We start from the raw sequence: 25,175 nt of genomic DNA on the forward strand, positions 1-25,175 counted from the left end.
AGTCAGACTCCAAACTCCACTATGGCCAAGACCAAAGAGCTGTCAAAGGACACCAGGAAAATAATTGTAGACCTGCACCAGACTGGGAAGAGTGAATCTACAATAGGCAAGCAGCTTGGTGGGAAAAAATCAATTGTGGGAGCAATTATCATAAAATGGAAGACATACAAGACCACTGATAATCTCCCTCGATCTGGGGCTCCACACAAGATCTCATCCCGTGGGGTCAAAATGATCATGAAAACGGTGAGCAAAAATCCCAGAACCACACGGGGGGACCTGGTGAATGACCTGCAGAGAGCTGGGACCAAAGTAACAAAGGTTACCATCAGTAACACACTACGGCGACAGGGAATCAAATGCTGCAGTGCCAGACGTGTCCCCCTGCTTAAGCCAGTGCATGTCCAGGCCCGTCTGAAGTTTGCCAGAGAGCACATGGATGATACAGCAGAGGATTGGGAGAATGTCATGTGGTCAGATGAAACCAAAATAGAACCTTTTTGGTATAAACTCAACTGGTGGTGTTTGGAGGAAGAAGAATACTGAGTTGCATCCCAAGAACACCATACCTACTGTGAAGCATGGGGGTGGAAACATCATGCTTTGGGGCTGTTTTTCTGATGAGGGGACAGGACGATTGATCCGTGTTAAGGAAAGAATGAATGGGGCCATGTATCCTGAGATTTGGCGCCAAAACCTCCTTCCATCAGTGAGAGCTTTCAATGCTTGACCAAATACTAATTTTCCACCATCATTTACAAATAAATTCTTAAAAATTCCTACAATGTGAATTCCTGGATTTTGTCTCTCCCAGTTGAAGTGTACCTATGATGAAAATGACAGACCTCTGTCATCCTTTGAAGTGGGAGAACTTGCACAATCGCTGGCTGACTAAATACTTTTCTGCCCCACTGTATGTAGGGAAAAGTCACAATTGGTATTGAGGAAAGGAGAACAATTTCACATATTAAAACAGTTATTTTAAAATGGTATCATATATATAGAATAGTATACGGTGTGGCATGCAGTAAGGGGTTCCGTGTGTTTAAATACAAATGATGAGTAATAAGTATTTGTAGTGGTCTAAAAAAGTTCCAAAATTGAAGGAAAAAGCTAAGATCCTTATACCAAAATATTTTTTTATATCCAGAATTCAGTATAAATTGTGAGAAATCAGAAAAAAGCAAATGTGTGTGTTTCAAATATGAAATGAGTATTAAAAGGTCAATTGTAATGCTGTCAGAGCACAAGGTCAACAGTAATGGCAAGAGGATAGAATCACACTATTAGAATCTCATTTAGTCAGAATGATGTCTTTTCATTTGGAAACATCAGAAAACAAACAAACAAAACAGTCCCCCCCAAGTGCTGTGGTCGAAATAGAAGTTGTGAGGATAATGCCCAAAAGATTTGAGAAAGTGAGAAAATGTGTTTTAAAGTCAATAAATATAGGATCAAAAGGTGTGTTAGTGATCTAGTGGCGAGAAATGACACAACAATGATAATTCCACCTGGAGAATCTATTTTTAGACTGTGAATTTAGGTTTTAAGTGCTGTTTATTAATAAAATTGAATTAAAAAAAAAATTCCCGGAAAATTCAGTCAAAAAATGGTATTTAAAAAAACATTTTATTACAATATTTTCACTAGAACTTATGAGAGGGAATAAAAATCACAATGACGGTCAAACCCTGAAAAAAATAAAGGCCAAAAATTAGAACCCTGTGAAAAAAGTCCCAGAATTTCTAAAGTTGGACTTCAATCTTCAGACCAGTACATTTTCCACAAGTGGCTCTGATCTTCCCCCGATGGAAACAACTGGAAGACGTGTTTGTGGCGTACCTGCGCAGGCCTCGGGACTTCAGACACCTCAAAGGTCCTCAGGCTGTCTGAAGGAAAGGAAGGAGGTCCTTCTTTGGACTTACCGCAGTACAACAACTTCCTCTTCTCGAGCCAGAGTGGCGCCCGCCTCAGTGGAGGTGAGCGTTGAGGTCGTACTTCTCGCAGAACTTGTCTGTGAAGGGGATGCAGGTGAGCAGCTCGCACCACTCGCAGGTGATGGGGTAGACGTAGAAGAGCACCGCCAGGCCCGAGAACAGGCCCAGGAACACCAGCAGGAAGACCATGATCTGGCAGCGCTTGCGGTACAGGTCCATGCGGCCGAAGCTGATGTACGGCAGGAAGGCGAAGGACAGGAAGAAGCCCGACACGAAACCACTGATGTGGGCGAAGTTGTCGATCCACGGCAACAGACCAAAGGCAAAGAGGAAGAGGACCACGCACAGCAGCTTGGTGAAGGCCCGCCAAGGCTGCGCCAGGATCTGCCAGCTCTGGAACAGTTCCACGAACAAGCAGGCCAGGATCCCAAACTGGGAGCCTGCTGGTCCCACCTGCAACACACAGGAAGTCACGTGACCTCACATAGACACACACAGGAAGTCATGTGACCTCACATAGACACACACAGGAAGTCATGTGACCTCACATAGACACACACTACACACAGGAAGTCATGTGACCTCACATAGACACACACCTGCAACACACAGGAAGTCATGTGACCTCACATAGACATACACTACACACAGGAAGTCATGTGACCTCACATAGACATACACTACACACAGGAAGTCATGTGACCTCACATAGACACACACCTGCAACACACAGGAAGTCATGTGACCTCACATAGACATACACTACACACAGGAAGTCATGTGACCTCACATAGACATACACTACACACAGGAAGTCATGTGACCTCACATAGACATACACTACACACAGGAAGTCATGTGACCTCACATAGACACACACCTGCAACACACAGGAAGTCATGTGACCTCACATACACACACTACACACAGGAAGTCATGTGACCTCACATAGACACACACCTGCAACACACAGGAAGTCATGTGACCTCACATAGACATACACTACACACAGGAAGTCATGTGACCTCACATAGACACACACCTGCAACACACAGGAAGTCATGTGACCTCACATAGACACACACCTGCAACACACAGGAAGTCATGTGACCTCACATAGACATACACTACACACAGGAAGTCATGTGACCTCACATAGACACACACCTGCAACACACAGGAAGTCATGTGACCTCACATAGACACACACTACACACAGGAAGTCATGTGACCTCACATAGACACACACCTGCAACACACAGGAAGTCATGTGACCTCACATAGACATACACTACACACAGGAAGTCATGTGACCTCACATAGACACACACCTGCAACACACAGGAAGTCATGTGACCTCACATAGACACACACCTGCAACACACAGGAAGTCATGTGACCTCACATAGACATACACTACACACAGGAAGTCATGTGACACCACAAAAATGTCTTTGTGACACACTCCTCCCCTCCACTGCACAAGACTCCAGATGATATCTGACAGTGAGATATCATGTGAGATATCATGTGAGATATCATGTGAGATATCATGTGAGATATCATGTGAGATATCATGTGAGATATCATGTGAGATATCATGTGAGATATCATGTGAGATATGTGAGATATCATGTGAGATATCATGCTGAAGAAGGTGTGAGCAGCTGTGGTGCATTCAAAGACCAGCAAACAAAGTGGGATGTATCCACATTGTGAGCAGGGAACATGTCTGCTGTATGAACACTCATTCTTTCTTACTGAGGGGACAAGCTCTACATATTTTAGAATAATGACATCATTTGGATGATATATTTATATTACTCTTGTAGATAATGTTCCTTTCTGATTGGTTGTGGTGACCACATGAAGGTGTCATCAGAACTGTGGTGACCACATGAAGGTGTCATCAGAAGTGTGGTGACCACATGAAGGTGTCATCAGAACTGTGGTGACCACATGAAGGTGTGATCAGAACTGTGGTGACCACATGAAGGTGTCATCAGAAGTGTGGTGACCACATGAAGGTGTCATCAGAAGTGTGGTGACCACATGAAGGTGTGATCAGAACTGTGGTGACCACATGAAGGTGTCATCAGAACTGTGGTGACCACATGAAGGTGTCATCAGAAGTGTGGTGACCACATGAAGGTGTGATCAGAACTGTGGTGACCACATGAAGGTGTCATCAGAAGTGTGGTGACCACATGAAGGTGTGATCAGAACTGTGGTGACCACATGAAGGTGTCATCAGAAGTGTGGTGACCACATGAAGGTGTCATCAGAAGTGTGGTGACCACATGAAGGTGTGATCAGAACTGTGGTGACCACATGAAGGTGTCATCAGAACTGTGGTGACCACATGAAGGTGTCATCAGAAGTGTGGTGACCACATGAAGGTGTGATCAGAACTGTGGTGACCACATGAAGGTGTCATCAGAAGTGTGGTGACCACATGAAGGTGTGATCAGAACTGTGGTGACCACATGAAGGTGTCATCAGAAGTGTGGTGACCACATGAAGGTGTGATCAGAACTGTGGTGACCACATGAAGGTGTCATCAGAAGTGTGGTGACCACATGAAGGTGTGATCAGAACTGTGGTGACCACATGAAGGTCTCATCAGAACTGTGGTGACCACATGAAGGTCTCATCAGAACTGTGGTGACCACATGAAAGTGTCATCAGAACTGTGGTGACCACATGAAGGTGTGATCAGAACTGTGGTGACCACATGAAGGTCTCATCAGAACTGTGGTGACCACATGAAGGTGTCATCAGAAGTGTGGTGACCACATGAAGGTGTCATCAGAAGTGTGGTGACCACATGAAGGTGTCATCAGAACTGGGGTGACCACATGAAGGTGTCATCAGAAGTGTGGTGACCACATGAAGGTGTCATCAGAAGTGTGGTGACCACATGAAGGTGTGATCAGAACTGTGGTGACCACATGAAGGTGTCATCAGAAGTGTGGTGACCACATGAAGGTGTCATCAGAAGTGTGGTGACCACATGAAGGTGTCATCAGAACTGGGGTGACCACATGAAGGTGTCATCAGAACTGGGGTGACCACATGAAGGTGTCATCAGAACTGTGGTGACCACATGAAGGTGTCATCAGAACTGTGGTGACCACATGAAGGTGTCATCAGAAGTGTGGTGACCACATGAAGGTGTCATCAGAAGTGTGGTGACCACATGAAGGTGTCATCAGAACTGGGGTGACCACATGAAGGTGTCATCAGAACTGGGGTGACCACATGAAGGTGTCATCAGAACTGTGGTGACCACATGAAGATGTGATCAGAACTGTGGTGACCACATGAAGGTGTGATCAGAACTGTGGTGACCACATGAAGGTGTGATCAGAACTGTGGTGACCACATGAAGGTGTGACCAGAACTGTGGTGACCACATGAAGGTGTCATCAGAAGTGTGGTGACTACATTAAGGTGTCATCAGAACTGTGGTGACCACATGAAGATGTGATCAGAACTGTGGTGACCACATGAAGGTGTCATCAGAAGTGTGGTGACCACATGAAGGTGTCATCAGAACTGTGGTGACCACATGAAGATGTGATCAGAAGTGTGGTGACCACATGAAGATGTGATCAGAAGTGTGGTGACCACATGAAGGTGTCATCAGAACTGTGGTGACCACATGGTGTGATCAGAACTGTGGTGACCACATGAAGGTGTCATCGGAACTGTGGTGACCACATGAAGGTGTGATCAGAACTGTGGTGACCACATGAAGGTGTCATCAGAAGTGTGGTGACCACATGAAGGTGTGATCAGAACTGTGGTGATCACATGAAGATGTGATTAGAAGTGTGGTGACCACATGAAGGTGTCATCAGAACTGTGGTGACCACATGAAGGTGTGATCAGAACTGTGGTGAGCACATGAAGGTGTGATGAGAAGTGTGGTGACCACATGAAGGTGTGATGAGAACATGAAGGTGTGATGAGAAGTGTGGTGAGCACATGAAGGTGTGATGAGAAGTGTGGTGAGCACATGAAGGTGTGATGAGAAGTGTGGTGAGCACATGAAGGTGTGATGAGAAGTGTGGTGAACACATGAAGGTGGGATGAGAAGTGTGGTGAGCACATGAAGGTGTGATGAGAAGTGTGGTGAGCACATGAAGGTGTGACGAGAAGTGTGATGAGCACATGAAGGTGTGATGAGAAGTGTGATGAGCACATGAAGGTGTGATGAGAAGTGTGGTGAGCACATGAAAGTGTGATGAGAAGTGTGGTGAGCACATGAAGGTGTGATGAGAAGTGTGGTGAACACATGAAGGTGGGATGAGAAGTGTGGTGAGCACATGAAGGTGTGATGAGAAGTGTGGTGAGCACATGAAGGTGTGACGAGAAGTGTGATGAGCACATGAAGGTGTGATGAGAAGTGTGATGAGCACATGAAGGTGTGATGAGAAGTGTGGTGAGCACATGAAAGTGTGATGAGAAGTGTGGTGAGCACATGAAGGTGTGATGAGAAGTGTGGTGAGCACATGAAGGTGTGATGAGAACATGAAGGTGTGATGAGAAGTGTGGTGAGCACATGAAGGTGTGATGAGCACATGAAGGTGTGATGAGCACATGAAGGTGTGATGAGAAGTGTGGTGAGCACATGAAGGTGTGATGAGCACATGAAGGTGTGATGAGAAGTGTGGTGAGCACATGAAAGTGTGATGAGAAGTGTGGTGAGCACATGAAGGTGTGATGAGAAGTGTGGTGAGCACATGAAGGTGTGGTGACCACATGAAGATGTGATCAGAAGTGTGGTGACCACATGAAGATGTGATCAGAAGTGTGGTGACCACATGAAGGTGTCATCAGAACTGTGGTGACCACATGGTGTGATCAGAACTGTGGTGACCACATGAAGGTGTCATCGGAACTGTGGTGACCACATGAAGGTGTGATCAGAACTGTGGTGACCACATGAAGGTGTCATCAGAAGTGTGGTGACCACATGAAGGTGTGATCAGAACTGTGGTGATCACATGAAGATGTGATTAGAAGTGTGGTGACCACATGAAGGTGTCATCAGAACTGTGGTGACCACATGAAGGTGTGATCAGAACTGTGGTGAGCACATGAAGGTGTGATGAGAAGTGTGGTGACCACATGAAGGTGTGATGAGAACATGAAGGTGTGATGAGAAGTGTGGTGAGCACATGAAGGTGTGATGAGAAGTGTGGTGAGCACATGAAGGTGTGATGAGAAGTGTGGTGAGCACATGAAGGTGTGATGAGAAGTGTGGTGAACACATGAAGGTGGGATGAGAAGTGTGGTGAGCACATGAAGGTGTGATGAGAAGTGTGGTGAGCACATGAAGGTGTGACGAGAAGTGTGATGAGCACATGAAGGTGTGATGAGAAGTGTGATGAGTACATGAAGGTGTGATGAGAAGTGTGGTGAGCACATGAAAGTGTGATGAGAAGTGTGGTGAGCACATGAAGGTGTGATGAGAAGTGTGGTGAACACATGAAGGTGGGATGAGAAGTGTGGTGAGCACATGAAGGTGTGATGAGAAGTGTGGTGAGCACATGAAGGTGTGACGAGAAGTGTGATGAGCACATGAAGGTGTGATGAGAAGTGTGATGAGCACATGAAGGTGTGATGAGAAGTGTGGTGAGCACATGAAAGTGTGATGAGAAGTGTGGTGAGCACATGAAGGTGTGATGAGAAGTGTGGTGAGCACATGAAGGTGTGATGAGAACATGAAGGTGTGATGAGAAGTGTGGTGAGCACATGAAGGTGTGATGAGCACATGAAGGTGTGATGAGCACATGAAGGTGTGATGAGAAGTGTGGTGAGCACATGAAGGTGTGATGAGCACATGAAGGTGTGATGAGAAGTGTGGTGAGCACATGAAAGTGTGATGAGAAGTGTGGTGAGCACATGAAGGTGTGATGAGAAGTGTGGTGAGCACATGAAGGTGTGATGAGAACATGAAGGTGTGATGAGAAGTGTGGTGAGCACATGAAGGTGTGATGAGCACATGAAGGTGTGATGAGCACATGAAGGTGTGATGAGAAGTGTGGTGAGCACATGAAGGTGTGATGAGCACATGAAGGTGTGATGAGCACATGAAGGTGTGATGAGCACATGAAGGTGTGATGAGAAGTGTGGTGAGCACATGAAAGTGTGATGAGAAGTGTGGTGAGCACATGAAGGTGTGATGAGAAGTGTGGTGAGCACATGAAGGTGTGATGAGAACATGAAGGTGTGATGAGAAGTGTGGTGAGCACATGAAGGTGTGATGAGCACATGAAGGTGTGATGAGCACATGAAGGTGTGATGAGAAGTGTGATGAGCACATGAAGGTGTGATGAGAAGTGTGGTGAGCACATGAAGGTGTGATGAGCACATGAAGGTGTGATGAGCACATGAAGGTGTGATGAGAAGTGTGATGAGCACATGAAGGTGTGATGAGCACATGAAGGTGTGATGAGAAGTGTGATGAGCACATGAAGGTGTGATGAGCACATGAAGGTGTGATGAGCACATGAAGGTGTGATGAGAAGTGTGGTGAGCACATGAAGGTGTGATGAGCACATCAAGGTGTGATGAGCACATGGTGTGATGAGCACATGAAGGTGTGATGAGCACATGAAGGTGTGATGAGAAGTGTGGTGAGCACATGAAGGTGTGATGAGCACATGAAGGTGTGATGAGAAGTGTGGTGAGCACATGAAGGTGTGATGAGCACATCAAGGTGTGATGAGCACATGGTGTGATGAGCACATGAAGGTGTGATGAGCACATGAAGGTGTGATGTGGGTGTTGCTGACCTCTGCTCTGTAGGGCAGGAAGATGGCGGAGGCCAGGTTGCCGGTGATGCCGCTGACGATGTAGATAATGGAAATACGCAGCCAACCCGCCAGCTTCTCCAGGTCCCTCAAGATGGTCATCTGGAACGCCACCGACACCAAGCAGTGGAGGATTCTGGGAGGAGGATGGAGGTCGGAGGTCAGGGTTCATGTGTGTGTGCTACTCACTCCTACAGCACCACATTCTGTACTAGACTGCCTGTGAAAAGTACTGGTGCACCCCCCCCCCCCCCCCCCCCCCCCCCCTTAACGGGCATGATGATGCACCGTCACCTGCTCACCTTGCTGCTTTTACCAGCAGAGGAGCATGTATGGCAGTGCACACACACAGAGTACTTGCAAGCAGACACAGTGTGTAGACAGAAAAGGGAGAATGGACGCATTTTGCTGTAAAAAGTCAAGATAAAAGTGAAGTTCTAACACTGAAACACCCTCAGGAAGTGCTGCTTTAACACATGCAGCTAACATCCCTCCACAGTGTTTTAGCTACTTCTAAATCACTAATCCTGGTTTCCATTGTTGTAAAGTATGTTTCTTACAAGTAGCATTATCACTGGAGGACGAGGAATAGCTAAACATGCTTCACTACACACCGTAGCTCACCAGCGTCACAATGTAAACAAACACCATGGGTGGATCTACACCTGACATCCACTGTAATGATACCAAGTACAAAAGTGTATCTAGTTGATGCTACTGTGATTATATCGATATTTTTCATCATCTAAAATCTATTTTCCTTTTTTAAAGAATCATTTTATGTTTATAAAGTCAGTAAATATGTCCCTGGACACATGAGGACTTTGAATATGACCAATGTATGATCCTGGAACTACTTGGTATCCACATGATCCATACCTAAATGTGTGGTATCATCCAAAACTAATGTCAAGTATCAAAGAAGAGAAGAATAAGTGATTATTACATTTGAACAGAAGTGGAGATAGAACATGTTGGAAGAGAAAATAAGCAGATATTAACAGTAAATGAACAAGTAGATTAATAATATTTTTTTTACGGTTTGTCCCTCATAATGTGTATAAAATAATAGGTGTATAAATGACACAATATGTTACTGCAGACTAATTAGGAGTCTTTGTTTGTTTACTTGCTACTAAAAGACAAGTTGTCTAGTATGTTCAACATTTTATTGAAGGACTAAATGACAATAATAAACATATGTTTCATCTACACTAACATTTCTTGTTCCAATAAAGCCAATAATGACATTTTGTGTGCTCCCCTTGATTTAGAAAAGGATGGAAAATGATGAAAAAATATGGAAATGTATGTTGGTAGCAGTACCACAACATTGACATGGGGACAAGAGTAATGCAAGGTGACAAGTGGTAGAAGCTAAAGTGCACGTGCTAGAGAAGCTAAAGTGCACGTGCAAGTGAAGCTAAAGTGCAAGTGCTAGAGAAGGTAGAGTGCACGTGCTAGAGAAGCTAAAGTGCACGTGCTAGAGAAGCTAAAGTGCAAGTGCTAGAGAAGGTAGAGTGCACGTGCAAGTGAAGCTAAAGTGCACGTGCAAGTGAAGCTAAAGTGCAAGTGCTAGAGAAGGTAGAGTGCACGTGCTAGAGAAGCTAAAGTGCACGTGCTAGAGAAGCTAAAGTGCAAGTGCTAGAGAAGGTAGAGTGCACGTGCTAGAGAAGCTAAAGTGCACGTGCAAGTGAAGCTAAAGTGCAAGTGCTAGAGAAGGTAGAGTGCACGTGCTAGAGAAGCTAAAGTGCACGTGCTAGAGAAGCTAAAGTGCACGTGCTAGTGAAGCTAAAGTGCACGTGTTAGTGAAGCAAAAGTGCAAATGCTAGAGAAGCTAAAGTGCACGTGCAAGTGAAGCTAAAGTGCAAGTGCTAGAGAAGGTAGAGTGCACGTGCTAGAGAAGCTAAGGTGCACGTGCTAGAGAAGCTAAAGTGCACGTGCTAGTGAAGCTAAAGTGCACGTGTTAGTGAAGCAAAAGTGCACATGCTAGAGAAGCTAAAGTGCACGTGCAAGAGTAGCTAAAGTGCACGTGCTAGTGAAGCTAAAGTGCACGTGCTAGTGAAGCTAAAGTGCACGTGCTAGAGAAGCTAAAGTGCAAGTGCTAGTGAAGCTAAAGTGCAAGTGCTAGAGAAGGTAGAGTGCACGTGCTAGAGAAGCTAAAGTGCACGTGCTAGAGAAGCTAAAGTGCAAGTGCTAGAGAAGGTAGAGTGCACGTGCAAGTGAAGCTAAAGTGCACGTGCAAGTGAAGCTAAAGTGCAAGTGCTAGAGAAGGTAGAGTGCACGTGCTAGAGAAGCTAAAGTGCACGTGCTAGAGAAGCTAAAGTGCAAGTGCTAGAGAAGGTAGAGTGCACGTGCTAGAGAAGCTAAAGTGCACGTGCAAGTGAAGCTAAAGTGCAAGTGCTAGAGAAGGTAGAGTGCACGTGCTAGAGAAGCTAAAGTGCACGTGCTAGAGAAGCTAAAGTGCACGTGCTAGTGAAGCTAAAGTGCACGTGTTAGTGAAGCAAAAGTGCAAATGCTAGAGAAGCTAAAGTGCACGTGCAAGTGAAGCTAAAGTGCAAGTGCTAGAGAAGGTAGAGTGCACGTGCTAGAGAAGCTAAGGTGCACGTGCTAGAGAAGCTAAAGTGCACGTGCTAGTGAAGCTAAAGTGCACGTGTTAGTGAAGCAAAAGTGCACATGCTAGAGAAGCTAAAGTGCACGTGCAAGAGTAGCTAAAGTGCACGTGCTAGTGAAGCTAAAGTGCACGTGCTAGTGAAGCTAAAGTGCACGTGCTAGAGAAGCTAAAGTGCAAGTGCTAGTGAAGCTAAAGTGCACGTGCTAGTGAAGCTAAAGTGCACGTGCTAGAGAAGCTAAAGTGCAAGTGCTAGAGAAGCTAAAGTGCACGTGCTAGAGAAGCTAAAGTGCACGTGCTAGTGAAGCTAAAGTGCACGTGCTAGAGAAGCTAAAGTGCACGTGCTAGTGAAGTTAAAGTGCACGTACTAGTGAAGCTAAAGTGCACGTGCTAGTGAAGCTAAAGTGCACGTGCTAGAGAAGCTAAAGTGCATGTGCTAGAGAAGGTAGAGTGCATGTGCTAGAGAAGCTAAAGTGCATGTGCTAGAGAAGGTAGAGTGCATGTGCTAGAGAAGGTAGAGTGCATGTGCTAGTGAAGCTAAAGTGCACGTGCTAGAGAAGCTAAAGTGCACGTGCTAGTGAAGCTAAAGTGCACGTGCTAGAGAAGCTAAAGTGCACGTGCTAGTGAAGCTAAAGTGCACGTGCTAGTGAAGCTAAAGTGCACGTGCTAGAGAAGCTAAAGTGCATGTGCTAGAGAAGCTAAAGTGCATGTGCTAGAGAAGTTAATCCTCCACTGCAGACTTGACTTAGTCACACTCTCAATATGAGTGAAGCTTAATGAGGACACTTTCTTTAATTAGCAAAGCAAAAACCTGATGAGGTCGCCTTAACTGAGGTCAGCTCTTTCTTTTCTGCGCACGCACGCACGCACGCACGCACGCACGCACGCACGCACGCACGCGCGCGCGCGCGCGCGCGCGCGCGCACGCACACACACACACACACACACACACACACACACACACACACACACACACACACACACACACACACACCTCAAGAAATACATGCAGCCTATGACAAATGTGCATTTAATTTCCAGTGGCCTAAGAGTGGGACTGTATCATAGCAAGCAGCCTTTCTATCAATCAATCAATCAGTCAATGTTTATTTATATAGCTCTAAATCACAAATGTCTCAAAGGGCTGTACAAACCATTACGACTACGACATCCTCGGAAGAACCCACAAATTTATTAATATTGTCATCCCCTCAGGCAGCTCATGAGGTGAAGCAAAATATTACAAACCGCTGACAGTCATGAACCCCTCTCAGACCTCCCAGACAGTGTCAGTCATGAACCCCTCTCAGACAGTGTCAGTCATGAACCCCTCTCAGACAGTGTCAGTCATGAACCCCTCTCAGACAGTGTCAGTCATGAACCCCTCCCAGACAGTGTCAGTCATGAACCCCTCTCAGACAGTGTCAGTCATGAAACCCTCCCAGACAGTGTCAGTCATGAACCCCTCTCAGACAGTGTCAGTCATGAAACCCTCCCAGACAGTGTCAGTCATGAACCCCTCTCAGACAGTGTCAGTCATGAACCCCTCCCAGACAGTGTCAGTCATGAACCCCTCTCAGACAGTGTCAGTCATGAATCCCTCCCAGACAGTGTCAGTCATGAACCCCTCTCAGACAGTGTCAGTCATGAACCCCTCTCAGAGAGTGTCAGTCATGAACCCCTCCCAGACAGTGTCAGTCATGAACCCCTCTCAGACAGTGTCAGTCATGAATCCCTCCCAGACAGTGTCAGTCATGAACCCCTCTCAGACAGTGTCAGTCATGAACCCCTCTCAGACAGTGTCAGTCATGAACCCCTCTCAGACAGTGTCAGTCATGAACCCCTCCCAGACAGTGTCGGTCATGAACCCCTCTCAGACAGTGTCAGTCATGAACCCCTCCCAGACAGTGTCAGTCATGAACCCCTCTCAGACAGTGTCAGTCATGAACCCCTCCCAGACAGTGTCAGTCATGAACCCCTCTCAGACAGTGTCAGTCATGAATCCCACCCAGACAGTGTCAGTCATGAACCCCTCTCAGACAGTGTCAGTCATGAATCCCTCCCAGACAGTGTCAGTCATGAACCCCTCTCAGACCTCCCAGACAGTGTCAGTCATGAACCCCTCTCAGACCTCCCAGACAGTGTCAGTCATGAACCCCTCTCAGACAGTGTCAGTCATGAACCCCTCTCAGACCTCCCAGACAGTGTCAGTCATGAACCCCTCCCAGACAGTGTCAGTCATGAACCCCTCTCAGACAGTGTCAGTCATGAACCCCTCCCAGACAGTGTCAGTCATGAACCCCTCTCAGACAGTGTCAGTCATGAACCCCTCTCAGACAGTGTCAGTCATGAACCCCTCTCAGACAGTGTCAGTCATGAAACCCTCCCAGACAGTGTCAGTCATGAACCCCTCTCAGACAGTGTCAGTCATGAACCCCTCCCAGACAGTGTCAGTCATGAACCCCTCTCAGACAGTGTCAGTCATGAGCCCCTCCCAGACAGTGTCAGTCATGAACCCCTCTCAGACAGTGTCAGTCATGAACCCCTCCCAGACAGTGTCAGTCATGAACCCCTCTCAGACAGTGTCAGTCATGAACCCCTCTCAGACAGTGTCAGTCATGAACCCCTCTCAGACAGTGTCAGTCATGAAACCCTCCCAGACAGTGTCAGTCATGAACCCCTCTCAGACAGTGTCAGTCATGAATCCCTCCCAGACAGTGTCAGTCATGAACCCCTCTCAGACAGTGTCAGTCATGAACCCCTCCCAGACAGTGTCAGTCATGAACCCCTCCCAGACAGTGTCAGTCATGAACCCCTCTCAGACAGTGTCAGTCATGAACCCCTCTTAGACAGAGTCAGTCATGAACCCCTCCCAGACAGTGTCAGTCATGAACCCCTCTCAGACAGTGTCAGTCATGAACCCCTCTCAGACAGTGTCAGTCATGAAACCCTCCCAGACAGTGTCAGTCATGAACCCCTCTCAGACAGTGTCAGTCATGAATCCCTCCCAGACAGTGTCAGTCATGAACCCCTCTCAGACAGTGTCAGTCATGAACCCCTCCCAGACAGTGTCAGTCATGAACCCCTCCCAGACAGTGTCAGTCATGAACCCCTCTCAGACAGTGTCAGTCATGAACCCCTCTTAGACAGAGTCAGTCATGAACCCCTCCCAGACAGTGTCAGTCATGAACCCCTCTCAGACAGTGTCAGTCATGAACCCCTCCCAGACAGTGTCAGTCATGAACCCCTCTCAGACAGTGTCAGTCATGAACCCCTCCCAGACAGTGTCAGTCATGAACCCCTCCCAGACAGTGTCAGTCATGAACCCCTCTCAGACAGTGTCAGTCATGAACCCCTCCCAGACAGTGTCAGTCATGAACCCCTCTCAGACAGTGTCAGTCATGAACCCCTCCCAGACAGTGTCAGTCATGAACCCCTCTCAGACAGTGTCAGTCATGAACCCCTCTCAGACAGTGTCAGTCATGAACCCCTCTCAGACAGTGTCAGTCATGAAACCCTCCCAGACAGTGTCAGTCATGAACCCCTCTCAGACAGTGTCAGTCATGAGCCCCTCCCAGACAGTGTCAGTCATGAACCCCTCCCAGACAGTGTCAGTCATGAACCCCTCTCAGACAGTGTCAGTCATGAACCCCTCCCAGACAGTGTCAGTCATGAACCCCTCTCAGACAGTGTCAGTCATGAACCCCTCCCAGACAGTGTCAGTCATGAACCGCTCTCAGACAGTGTCAGTCATGAACCCCTCTCAGACCTCCCAGACAGTGTCAGTCATGAATCCCTCCCAGACAGTGTCAGTCATGAACCCCTCTCAGACATTGTCAGTCATGAAACCCTCTCAGACAGTGTCAGTCATGAACCCCTCCCAGACAGTGTCAGTCATGAACCCCTCTTAGACAGAGTCAGTCATGAACCCCTCCCAGACAGTGTCAGTCATGAACCCCTCTCAGACAGTGTCAGTCATGAAACCCTCCCAGACAGTGTCAGTCATGAACCCCTCTCAGACAGTGTCAGTCATGAAACCCTCCCAGACAGTGTCAGTCATGAACCCCTCTCAGACAGTGTCAGTCATGAACCCCTCCCAGACAGTGTCAGTCATGAACCCCTCTCAGACAGTGTCAGTCATGAACCCCTCTCAGACAGTGTCAGTCATGAACCCCAATGTTTTTGTCAAGGTGCTACTCTTGCACTGCATCTTAAATGGGTATTGCACTTTTTTTTGGAATTGTGTCTATTATACAGTACAATCCTCATGTAAAAGAGGAACACATATATTATTCTTTTTTATGCATTCTAAATATTAAATCAAAGTGATCAAAAGTCAGCTTACAACAGATTTATGGAAGCCACCTATAAAATCTTTAAAAACATCCAAACACCTTCCTTAGGGTTTCATATACATGATGTAAGTATATATGTAGTATCTAGTAACATTCATAATAACATGTAATATACACATAATGTAAGTATATATGTAGTATCTAGTAAAATTCATAATAACATGTAATATATACATGATGTAAGTATATATGTAGTATCTAGTAACATTCATAATAACATGTCATATATACATGATGTAAGTATATATGTCATGTAGTAACATTCATAATAACATGTAATATATACATGATGTAAGTATATATGTAGTATCTAGTAACATTCATAATAACATGTAATATATACATGATGTAAGTATATATGTCATGTAGTAACATTCATAATAACTTGTAATATATACATGATGTAAGTATATATGTAGTATCTAGTAACATTCATAATAACATGTAATATGTACATGATGTAAGTATATATGTAGTATCTAGTAACATTCATAATAACATGTAATATATACATGATGTAAGTATATATGTCATGTAGTAACATTCATAATAACATGTAATATATACATGATGTAAGTATATATGTCATGTAGTAACATTCATAATAACATGTAATATATACATGATGTAAGTATATATGTAGTATCTAGTAACATTCATAATAACATGTCATATATACATGATGTAAGTATATATGTCATGTAGTAACATTCATAATAACATGTAATATATACATGATGTAAGTATATATGTAGTATCTAGTAACATTCATAATAACTTGTAATATATACATGATGTAAGTATATATGTAGTATCTAGTAACATTCATAATAACTTGTAATATATACATGATGTAAGTATATATGTCATGTAGTAACATTCATAATAACATGTAATATATATATGATGTAAGTATATATGTAGTATCTAGTAACATTCATAATAACATGTAATATATACATGATGTAAGTATATATGTCATGTAGTAACATTCATAATAACATGTAATATATACATGATGTAAGTATATATGTAGTATCTAGTAACATTCATAATAACATGTCATATATACATGATGTAAGTATATATGTCATGTAGTAACATTCATAATAACATGTAATATATACATGATGTAAGTATATATGTAGTATCTAGTAACATTCATAATAACTTGTAATATATACATGATGTAAGTATATATGTCATGTAGTAACATTCATAATAACATGTAATATATATATGATGTAAGTATATATGTAGTATCTAGTAACATTCATAATAACATGTAATATATACATGATGTAAGTATATATGTAGTATCTAGTAACATTCATAATAACATGTCATATATACATGATGTAAGTATATATGTCATGTAGTAACATTCATAATAACATGTAATATATACATGATGTAAGTATATATGTCATGTAGTAACATTCATAATAACATGTAATATATACATGATGTAAGTATATATGTAGTATCTAGTAACATTCATAATAACATGTAATATATACATGATGTAAGTATATATGTAGTATCTAGTAACATTCATAATAACTTGTAATATATACATGATGTAAGTATATATGTCATGTAGTAACATTCATAATAACATGTAATATATACATGATGTAAGTATATATGTAGTATCTAGTAACATTCATAATAACTTGTAATATATACATGATGTAAGTATATATGTAGTATCTAGTAACATTCATAATAACATGTAATATATACATGATGTAAGTATATATGTAGTATCTAGTAACATTCATAATAACATGTAATATATACATGATGTAAGTATATATGTCATGTAGTAACATTCATAATAACATGTAATATATACATGATGTAAGTATATATGTAGTATCTAGTAACATTCATAATAACATGTAATATATACATGATGTAAGTATATATGTAGTATCTAGTAACATTCATAATAACTTGTAATATATACATGATGTAAGTATATATGTCATGTAGTAACATTCATAATAACATGTAATATATACATGATGTAAGTATATATGTAGTATCTAGTAACATTCATAATAACTTGTAATATATACATGATGTAAGTATATATGTAGTATCTAGTAACATTCATAATAACTTGTAATATATACATGATGTAAGTATATATGTAGTATCTAGTAACATTCATAATAACTTGTAATATATACATGATGTAAGTATATATGTCATGTAGTAACATTCATAATAACATGTAATATATACATGATGTAAGTATATATGTAGTATCTAGTAACATTCATAATAACATGTCATATATACATGATGTAAGTATATATGTCATGTAGTAACATTCATAATAACATGTAATATATACATGATGTAAGTATATATGTAGTATCTAGTAACATTCATAATAACTTGTAATATATACATGATGTAAGTATATATGTAGTATCTAGTAACATTCATAATAACTTGTAATATATACATGATGTAAGTATATATGTCATGTAGTAACATTCATAATAACATGTAATATATATATGATGTAAGTATATATGTAGTATCTAGTAACATTCATAATAACATGTAATATATACATGATGTAAGTATATATGTAGTATCTAGTAACATTCATAATAACATGTCATATATACATGATGTAAGTATATATGTCATGTAGTAACATTCATAATAACATGTAATATATACATGATGTAAGTATATATGTCATGTAGTAACATTCATAATAACATGTAATATATACATGATGTAAGTATATATGTAGTATCTAGTAACATTCATAATAACATGTAATATATACATGATGTAAGTATATATGTAGTATCTAGTAACATTCATAATAACTTGTAATATATACATGATGTAAGTATATATGTCATGTAGTAACATTCATAATAACATGTAATATATACATGATGTAAGTATATATGTAGTATCTAGTAACATTCATAATAACTTGTAATATATACATGATGTAAGTATATATGTAGTATCTAGTAACATTCATAATAACTTGTAATATATACATGATGTAAGTATATATGTAGTATCTAGTAACATTCATAATAACTTGTAATATATACATGATGTAAGTATATATGTCATGTAGTAACATTCATAATAACATGTAATATATACATGATGTAAGTATATATGTAGTATCTAGTAACATTCATAATAACATGTCATATATACATGATGTAAGTATATATGTCATGTAGTAACATTCATAATAACATGTAATATATACATGATGTAAGTATATATGTAGTATCTAGTAACATTCATAATAACATGTCATATATACATGATGTAAGTATAAATGTAGTATCTAGTAACATTCATAATAACATGTAATATATACATGATGTAAGTATATATGTAGTATCTAGTAAAATTCATAATAACTTGTAATATATACATGATGTAAGTATATATCTCATGTAGTAACATTCATAATAACATGTAATATATACATGATGTAAGTATATATGTAGTATCTAGTAACATTCATAATAACTTGTAATATATACATGATGTAAGTATAAATGTAGTATCTAGTAACATTCATAATAACATGTAATATATACATGATGTAAGTATAAATGTAGTATCTAGTAACATTCATAATAACATGTAATATATACATGATGTAAGTATAAATGTAGTATCTAGTAACATTCATAATAACATGTAATAGATCAGGGGTCTCAGACTCGCGGCCCGTGAGACATTATTCTGCGACAAGGAATACAATTTGAAAGGTCATTAAAGAAGTAGACATGCTGAGGAGGATGCAACATTTGTTTTTAAAGAAATCTTTTCTTGCAGCCCAGCCTCACCCAGACTCTGTTTCCAGTCTGCGGTGACTTGGACACCCCTCCCTGCTTTACATCAAGAATGGCAACATGTCAACAGTGGCAACATGTCAACATTGGCAACATGTCAACAGTGACATCATGTCAAGATTGGCAACATGTCAAGATTGGCAACATGTCAACAGTGACATCATGTCAACATTGGCAACATGTCAACAGTGACATCATGTCAACAGTGACATAATGTCAACAGTGACAACATTGGCAACATGTCAACAGTGACATCATGTCAACATTGGCAACATGTCAAGATTGGCAACATGTCAACATTGGCAACATGTCAACATTGGCAACATGTCAACATTGGCAACATGTCAACAGTGACATCATGTCAAGATTGGCAACATGTCAAGATTGGCAACATGTCAACAGTGACATCATGTCAACATTGGCAACATGTCAACAGTGACATCATGTCAACAGTGACATAATGTCAACAGTGACAACATTGGCAACATGTCAACAGTGACATCATGTCAACATTGGCAACATGTCAAGATTGGCAACATGTCAACATTGGCAACATGTCAACATTGGCAACATGTCAACATTGGCAACATGTCAACAGTGGCAACATGTCAACATTGGCAACATGTCAACAGTGACATCATGTCAACATTGGCAACATGTCAAGATTGGCAACATGTCAACATTGGCAACATGTCAACATTGGCAACATGTCAAGATTGGCAACATGTCAACATTGGCAACATGTCAACAGTGGCAACATGTCAACATTGGCAACATGTCAACAGTGACATCATGTCAACATTGGCAACATGTCAACATTGGCAACATGTCAACAGTGACATCATGTCAACATTGGCAACATGTCAACAGTGGCAACATGTCAACATTGGCAACATGTCAACATTGGCAACATGTCAAGATTGGCAACATGTCAACAGTGACATCATGTCAACATTGGCAACATGTCAACATTGGCAACATGTCAACATTGGCAACATGTCAACATTGGCAACATGTCAAGATTGGCAACATGTCAACAGTGACATCATGTCAACATTGGCAACATGTCAACATTGGCAACATGTCAACAGTGACATCATGTCAACATTGGCAACATGTCAACAGTGGCAACATGTCAACATTGGCAACATGTCAACAGTGACATGTCAACATTGGCAACATGTCAAGATTGGCAACATGTCAACATTGGCAACATGTCAACATTGGCAACATGTCAACATTGGCAACATGTCAACAGTGGCATCATGTCAACATTGGCAACATGTCAAGATTGGCAACATGTCAACATTGGCAACATGTCAACAGTGGCATCATGTCAACATTGGCAACATGTCAAGATTGGCAACATGTCAACATTGGCAACATGTCAACATTGGCAACATGTCAACAGTGGCATCATGTCAACATTGGCAACATGTCAAGATTGGCAACATGTCAACATTGGCAACATGTCAACATTGGCAACATGTCAAGATTGGCAACATGTCAACATTGGCAACATGTCAACAGTGACATCATGTCAACATTGGCAACATGTCAACATTGGCAACATGTCAACATTGGCAACATGTCAAGATTGGCAACATGTCAACAGTGACATCATGTCAACATTGGCAACATGTCAACATTGGCAACATGTCAACAGTGACATCATGTCAACATTGGCAACATGTCAACAGTGGCAACATTGGCAACATGTCAACAGTGACATCATGTCAACATTGGCAACATGTCAAGATTGGCAACATGTCAACATTGGCAACATGTCAACAGTGGCAACATGTCAACATTGGCAACATGTCAATAGTGACATCATGTCAACATTGGCAACATGTCAAGATTGGCAACATGTCAACATTGGCAACATGTCAAGATTGGCAACATGTCAACAGTGACATAATGTCAACATTGGCAACATGTCAACAGTGACATCATGTCAACATTGGCAACATGTCAACAGTGACATCATGTCAACATTGGCAACATGTCAACATTGGCAACATGTCAACATTGGCTACATGTCAACAGTGACATAATGTCAACATTGGCAACATGTCAACAGTGACATCATGTCAACATTGGCAACATGTCAAGATTGGCAACATGTCAACAGTGACAACATTGGCAACATGTCAACATGTCAACAGTGGCATCATGTCAACATTGGCAACATGTCAAGATTGGCAACATGTCAACATTGGCAACATGTCAACAGTGACATCATGTCAACATTGGCAACATTTCAAGATTGGCAACATGTCAACATTGGCAACATGTCAACATTGGCAACATGTCAACAGTGACATCATGTCAACATTGGCAACATGTCAACATTGGCAACATGTCAACATTGGCAACATGTCAACATTGGCAACATGTCAACATTGGCAACATGTCAACAGTGGCAACATGTCAACATTGGCAACATGTCAACAGTGACATCATGTCAACATTGGCAACATGTCAAGATTGGCAACATGTCAACATTGGCAACATGTCAACATTGGCAACATGTCAAGATTGGCAACATGTCAACATTGGCAACATGTCAACAGTGGCAACATGTCAACATTGGCAACATGTCAACATTGGCAACATGTCAACAGTGACATCATGTCAACATTGGCAACATGTCAAGATTGGCAACATGTCAACATTGGCAACATGTCAACAGTGGCAACATGTCAACATTGGCAACATGTCAATAGTGACATCATGTCAACATTGGCAACATGTCAAGATTGGCAACATGTCAACATTGGCAACATGTCAAGATTGGCAACATGTCAACAGTGACATAATGTCAACATTGGCAACATGTCAACATTGGCAACATGTCAACAGTGACATCATGTCAACATTGGCAACATGTCAACATTGGCAACATGTCAACATTGGCTACATGTCAACAGTGACATAATGTCAACATTGGCAACATGTCAAGATTGGCAACATGTCAACAGTGACAACATTGGCAACATGTCAACATGTCAACAGTGGCATCATGTCAACATTGGCAACATGTCAAGATTGGCAACATGTCAACATTGGCAACATGTCAACAGTGACATCATGTCAACATTGGCAACATGTCAAGATTGGCAACATGTCAACATTGGCAACATGTCAACATTGGCAACATGTCAACAGTGACATCATGTCAACATTGGCAACATGTCAAGATTGGCAACATGTCAACATTGGCAACATGTCAACATGTCAACATTGGCAACATGTCAACATTGGCAACATGTCAACAGTGGCAACATGTCAACATTGGCAACATGTCAACAGTGACATCATGTCAACATTGGCAACATGTCAAGATTGGCAACATGTCAACATTGGCAACATGTCAACATTGGCAACATGTCAAGATTGGCAACATGTCAACATTGGCAACATGTCAACAGTGGCAACATGTCAACATTGGCAACATGTCAACAGTGACATCATGTCAACATTGGCAACATGTCAACATTGGCAACATGTCAACATTGGCAACATGTCAAGATTGGCAACATGTCAACAGTGACATCATGTCAACATTGGCAACATGTCAACATTGGCAACATGTCAACATTGGCAACATGTCAACATTGGCAACATGTCAACAGTGACATCATGTCAACATTGGCAACATGTCAACAGTGGCAACATGTCAACATTGGCAACATGTCAAGATTGGCAACATGTCAACATTGGCAACATGTCAACATTGGCAACATGTCAACAGTGACATCATGTCAACAGTGACATCATGTCAACAGTGACATCATGTCAACATTGGCAACATGTCAACAGTGACATCATGTCAACAGTGACATCATGTCAACATTGGCAACATGTCAACAGTGACATCATGTCAACATTGGCAACATGTCAACATTGGCAACATGTCAACATTGGCTACATGTCAACAGTGACATAATGTCAACATTGGCAACATGTCAACAGTGACATCATGTCAACATTGGCAACATGTCAAGATTGGCAACATGTCAACAGTGACATCATGTCAACATTGGCAACATGTCAAGATTGGCAACATGTCAACAGTGACAACATTGGCAACATGTCAACATTGGCTACATGTCAACAGTGACATAATGTCAACATTGGCAACATGTCAACATTGGCAACATGTCAACAGTGACATCATGTCAACATTGGCAACATGTCAATAGTGACATCATGTCAACAGTGACATCATGTCAACATTGGCAACATGTCAACAGTGACATCATGTCAACATTGGCAACATGTCAACAGTGACATCATGTCAACATGTCAACAGTGACATCATGTCAACATTGGCAACATGTCAACATTGGCAACATGTCAACAGTGACATCATGTCAACATTGGCAACATGTCAACAGTGACATCATGTCAACAGTGACATCATGTCAACATTGGCAACATGTCAACAGTGACATCATGTCAACATTGGCAACATGTCAACAGTGACATCATGTCAACATGTCAACAGTGACATCATGTCAACATTGGCAACATGTCAACATTGGCAACATGTCAACAGTGACATCATGTCAACATTGGCAACATGTCAACAGTGACAACATTGGCAATATGTCAAAAGTGGCAACATGTCAACAGTGACAACATGTGAAGATTGGCAACATGTGAAGATTGGCAACATGTGAAGATTGGCAACATGTGAAGATTGGCAACATGTGAAGATTGGCAACATGTGAAGATTGGCAACATGTGAAGATTGGCAACATGTGAAGATTGGCAACATGTGAAGATTGGCAACATGTGAAGATTGGCAACATGTGAAGATTGGTAACATGTGAAGATTGGCAACATGTGAAGATTGGCAACATGTCAACAGTGGCAACATGTCAACATTGGCAACATGTCAAGATTGGCAACATGTCAACAGTGACATCATGTCAACATTGGCAACATGTCAACAGTGACATCATGTCAACATTGGCAACATGTCAACAGTGGCAACATTGGCAACATGTCAACAGTGACATCATGTCAACATTGGCAACATGTCAAGATTGGCAACATGTCAACATTGGCAACATGTCAACAGTGGCAACATGTCAACATTGGCAACATGTCAATAGTGACATCATGTCAACATTGGCAACATGTCAAGATTGGCAACATGTCAACATTGGCAACATGTCAAGATTGGCAACATGTCAACAGTGACATAATGTCAACATTGGCAACATGTCAACAGTGACATCATGTCAACATTGGCAACATGTCAACAGTGACATCATGTCAACATTGGCAACATGTCAACAGTGGCAACATGTCAACATTGGCTACATGTCAACAGTGACATAATGTCAACATTGGCAACATGTCAACAGTGACATCATGTCAACATTGGCAACATGTCAAGATTGGCAACATGTCAACAGTGACAACATTGGCAACATGTCAACATGTCAACAGTGGCATCATGTCAACATTGGCAACATGTCAAGATTGGCAACATGTCAACATTGGCAACATGTCAACAGTGACATCATGTCAACATTGGCAACATGTCAACAGTGACATCATGTCAACAT

The 25,175-nt window shown here is 41.9% G+C and overlaps 1 protein-coding gene and 1 pseudogene across 2 annotated transcripts in view; both read right to left on the bottom strand.

The window, feature by feature from the left end:
• Window positions 1–25,175, bottom strand: part of LOC133555748 (serotonin N-acetyltransferase-like) — a 446,295-nt pseudogene that overhangs the window by 34,416 nt on the left and 386,704 nt on the right.
• The window catches only part of rhbdf1a (rhomboid 5 homolog 1a (Drosophila)), an 85,403-nt gene continuing 61,838 nt past the window's right edge, over window positions 1,611–25,175 (bottom strand). For both annotated transcript variants that reach the window (XM_061905050.1, XM_061905051.1), the window contains 2 exons: window positions 8,744–8,897; window positions 1,611–2,390 (listed from right to left, as the gene is read on the bottom strand). In XM_061905050.1, coding sequence (XP_061761034.1) covers window positions 1,971–2,390; window positions 8,744–8,897 — 574 coding nt within the window. In that variant the 3' untranslated portion in view covers window positions 1,611–1,970. The remainder of the gene's footprint in view (window positions 2,391–8,743; window positions 8,898–25,175) is intronic.

This window comes from Nerophis ophidion, linkage group LG07 (genome assembly GCF_033978795.1).
Source record: "Nerophis ophidion isolate RoL-2023_Sa linkage group LG07, RoL_Noph_v1.0, whole genome shotgun sequence".
NCBI lineage: Eukaryota > Metazoa > Chordata > Actinopteri > Syngnathiformes > Syngnathidae > Nerophis > Nerophis ophidion.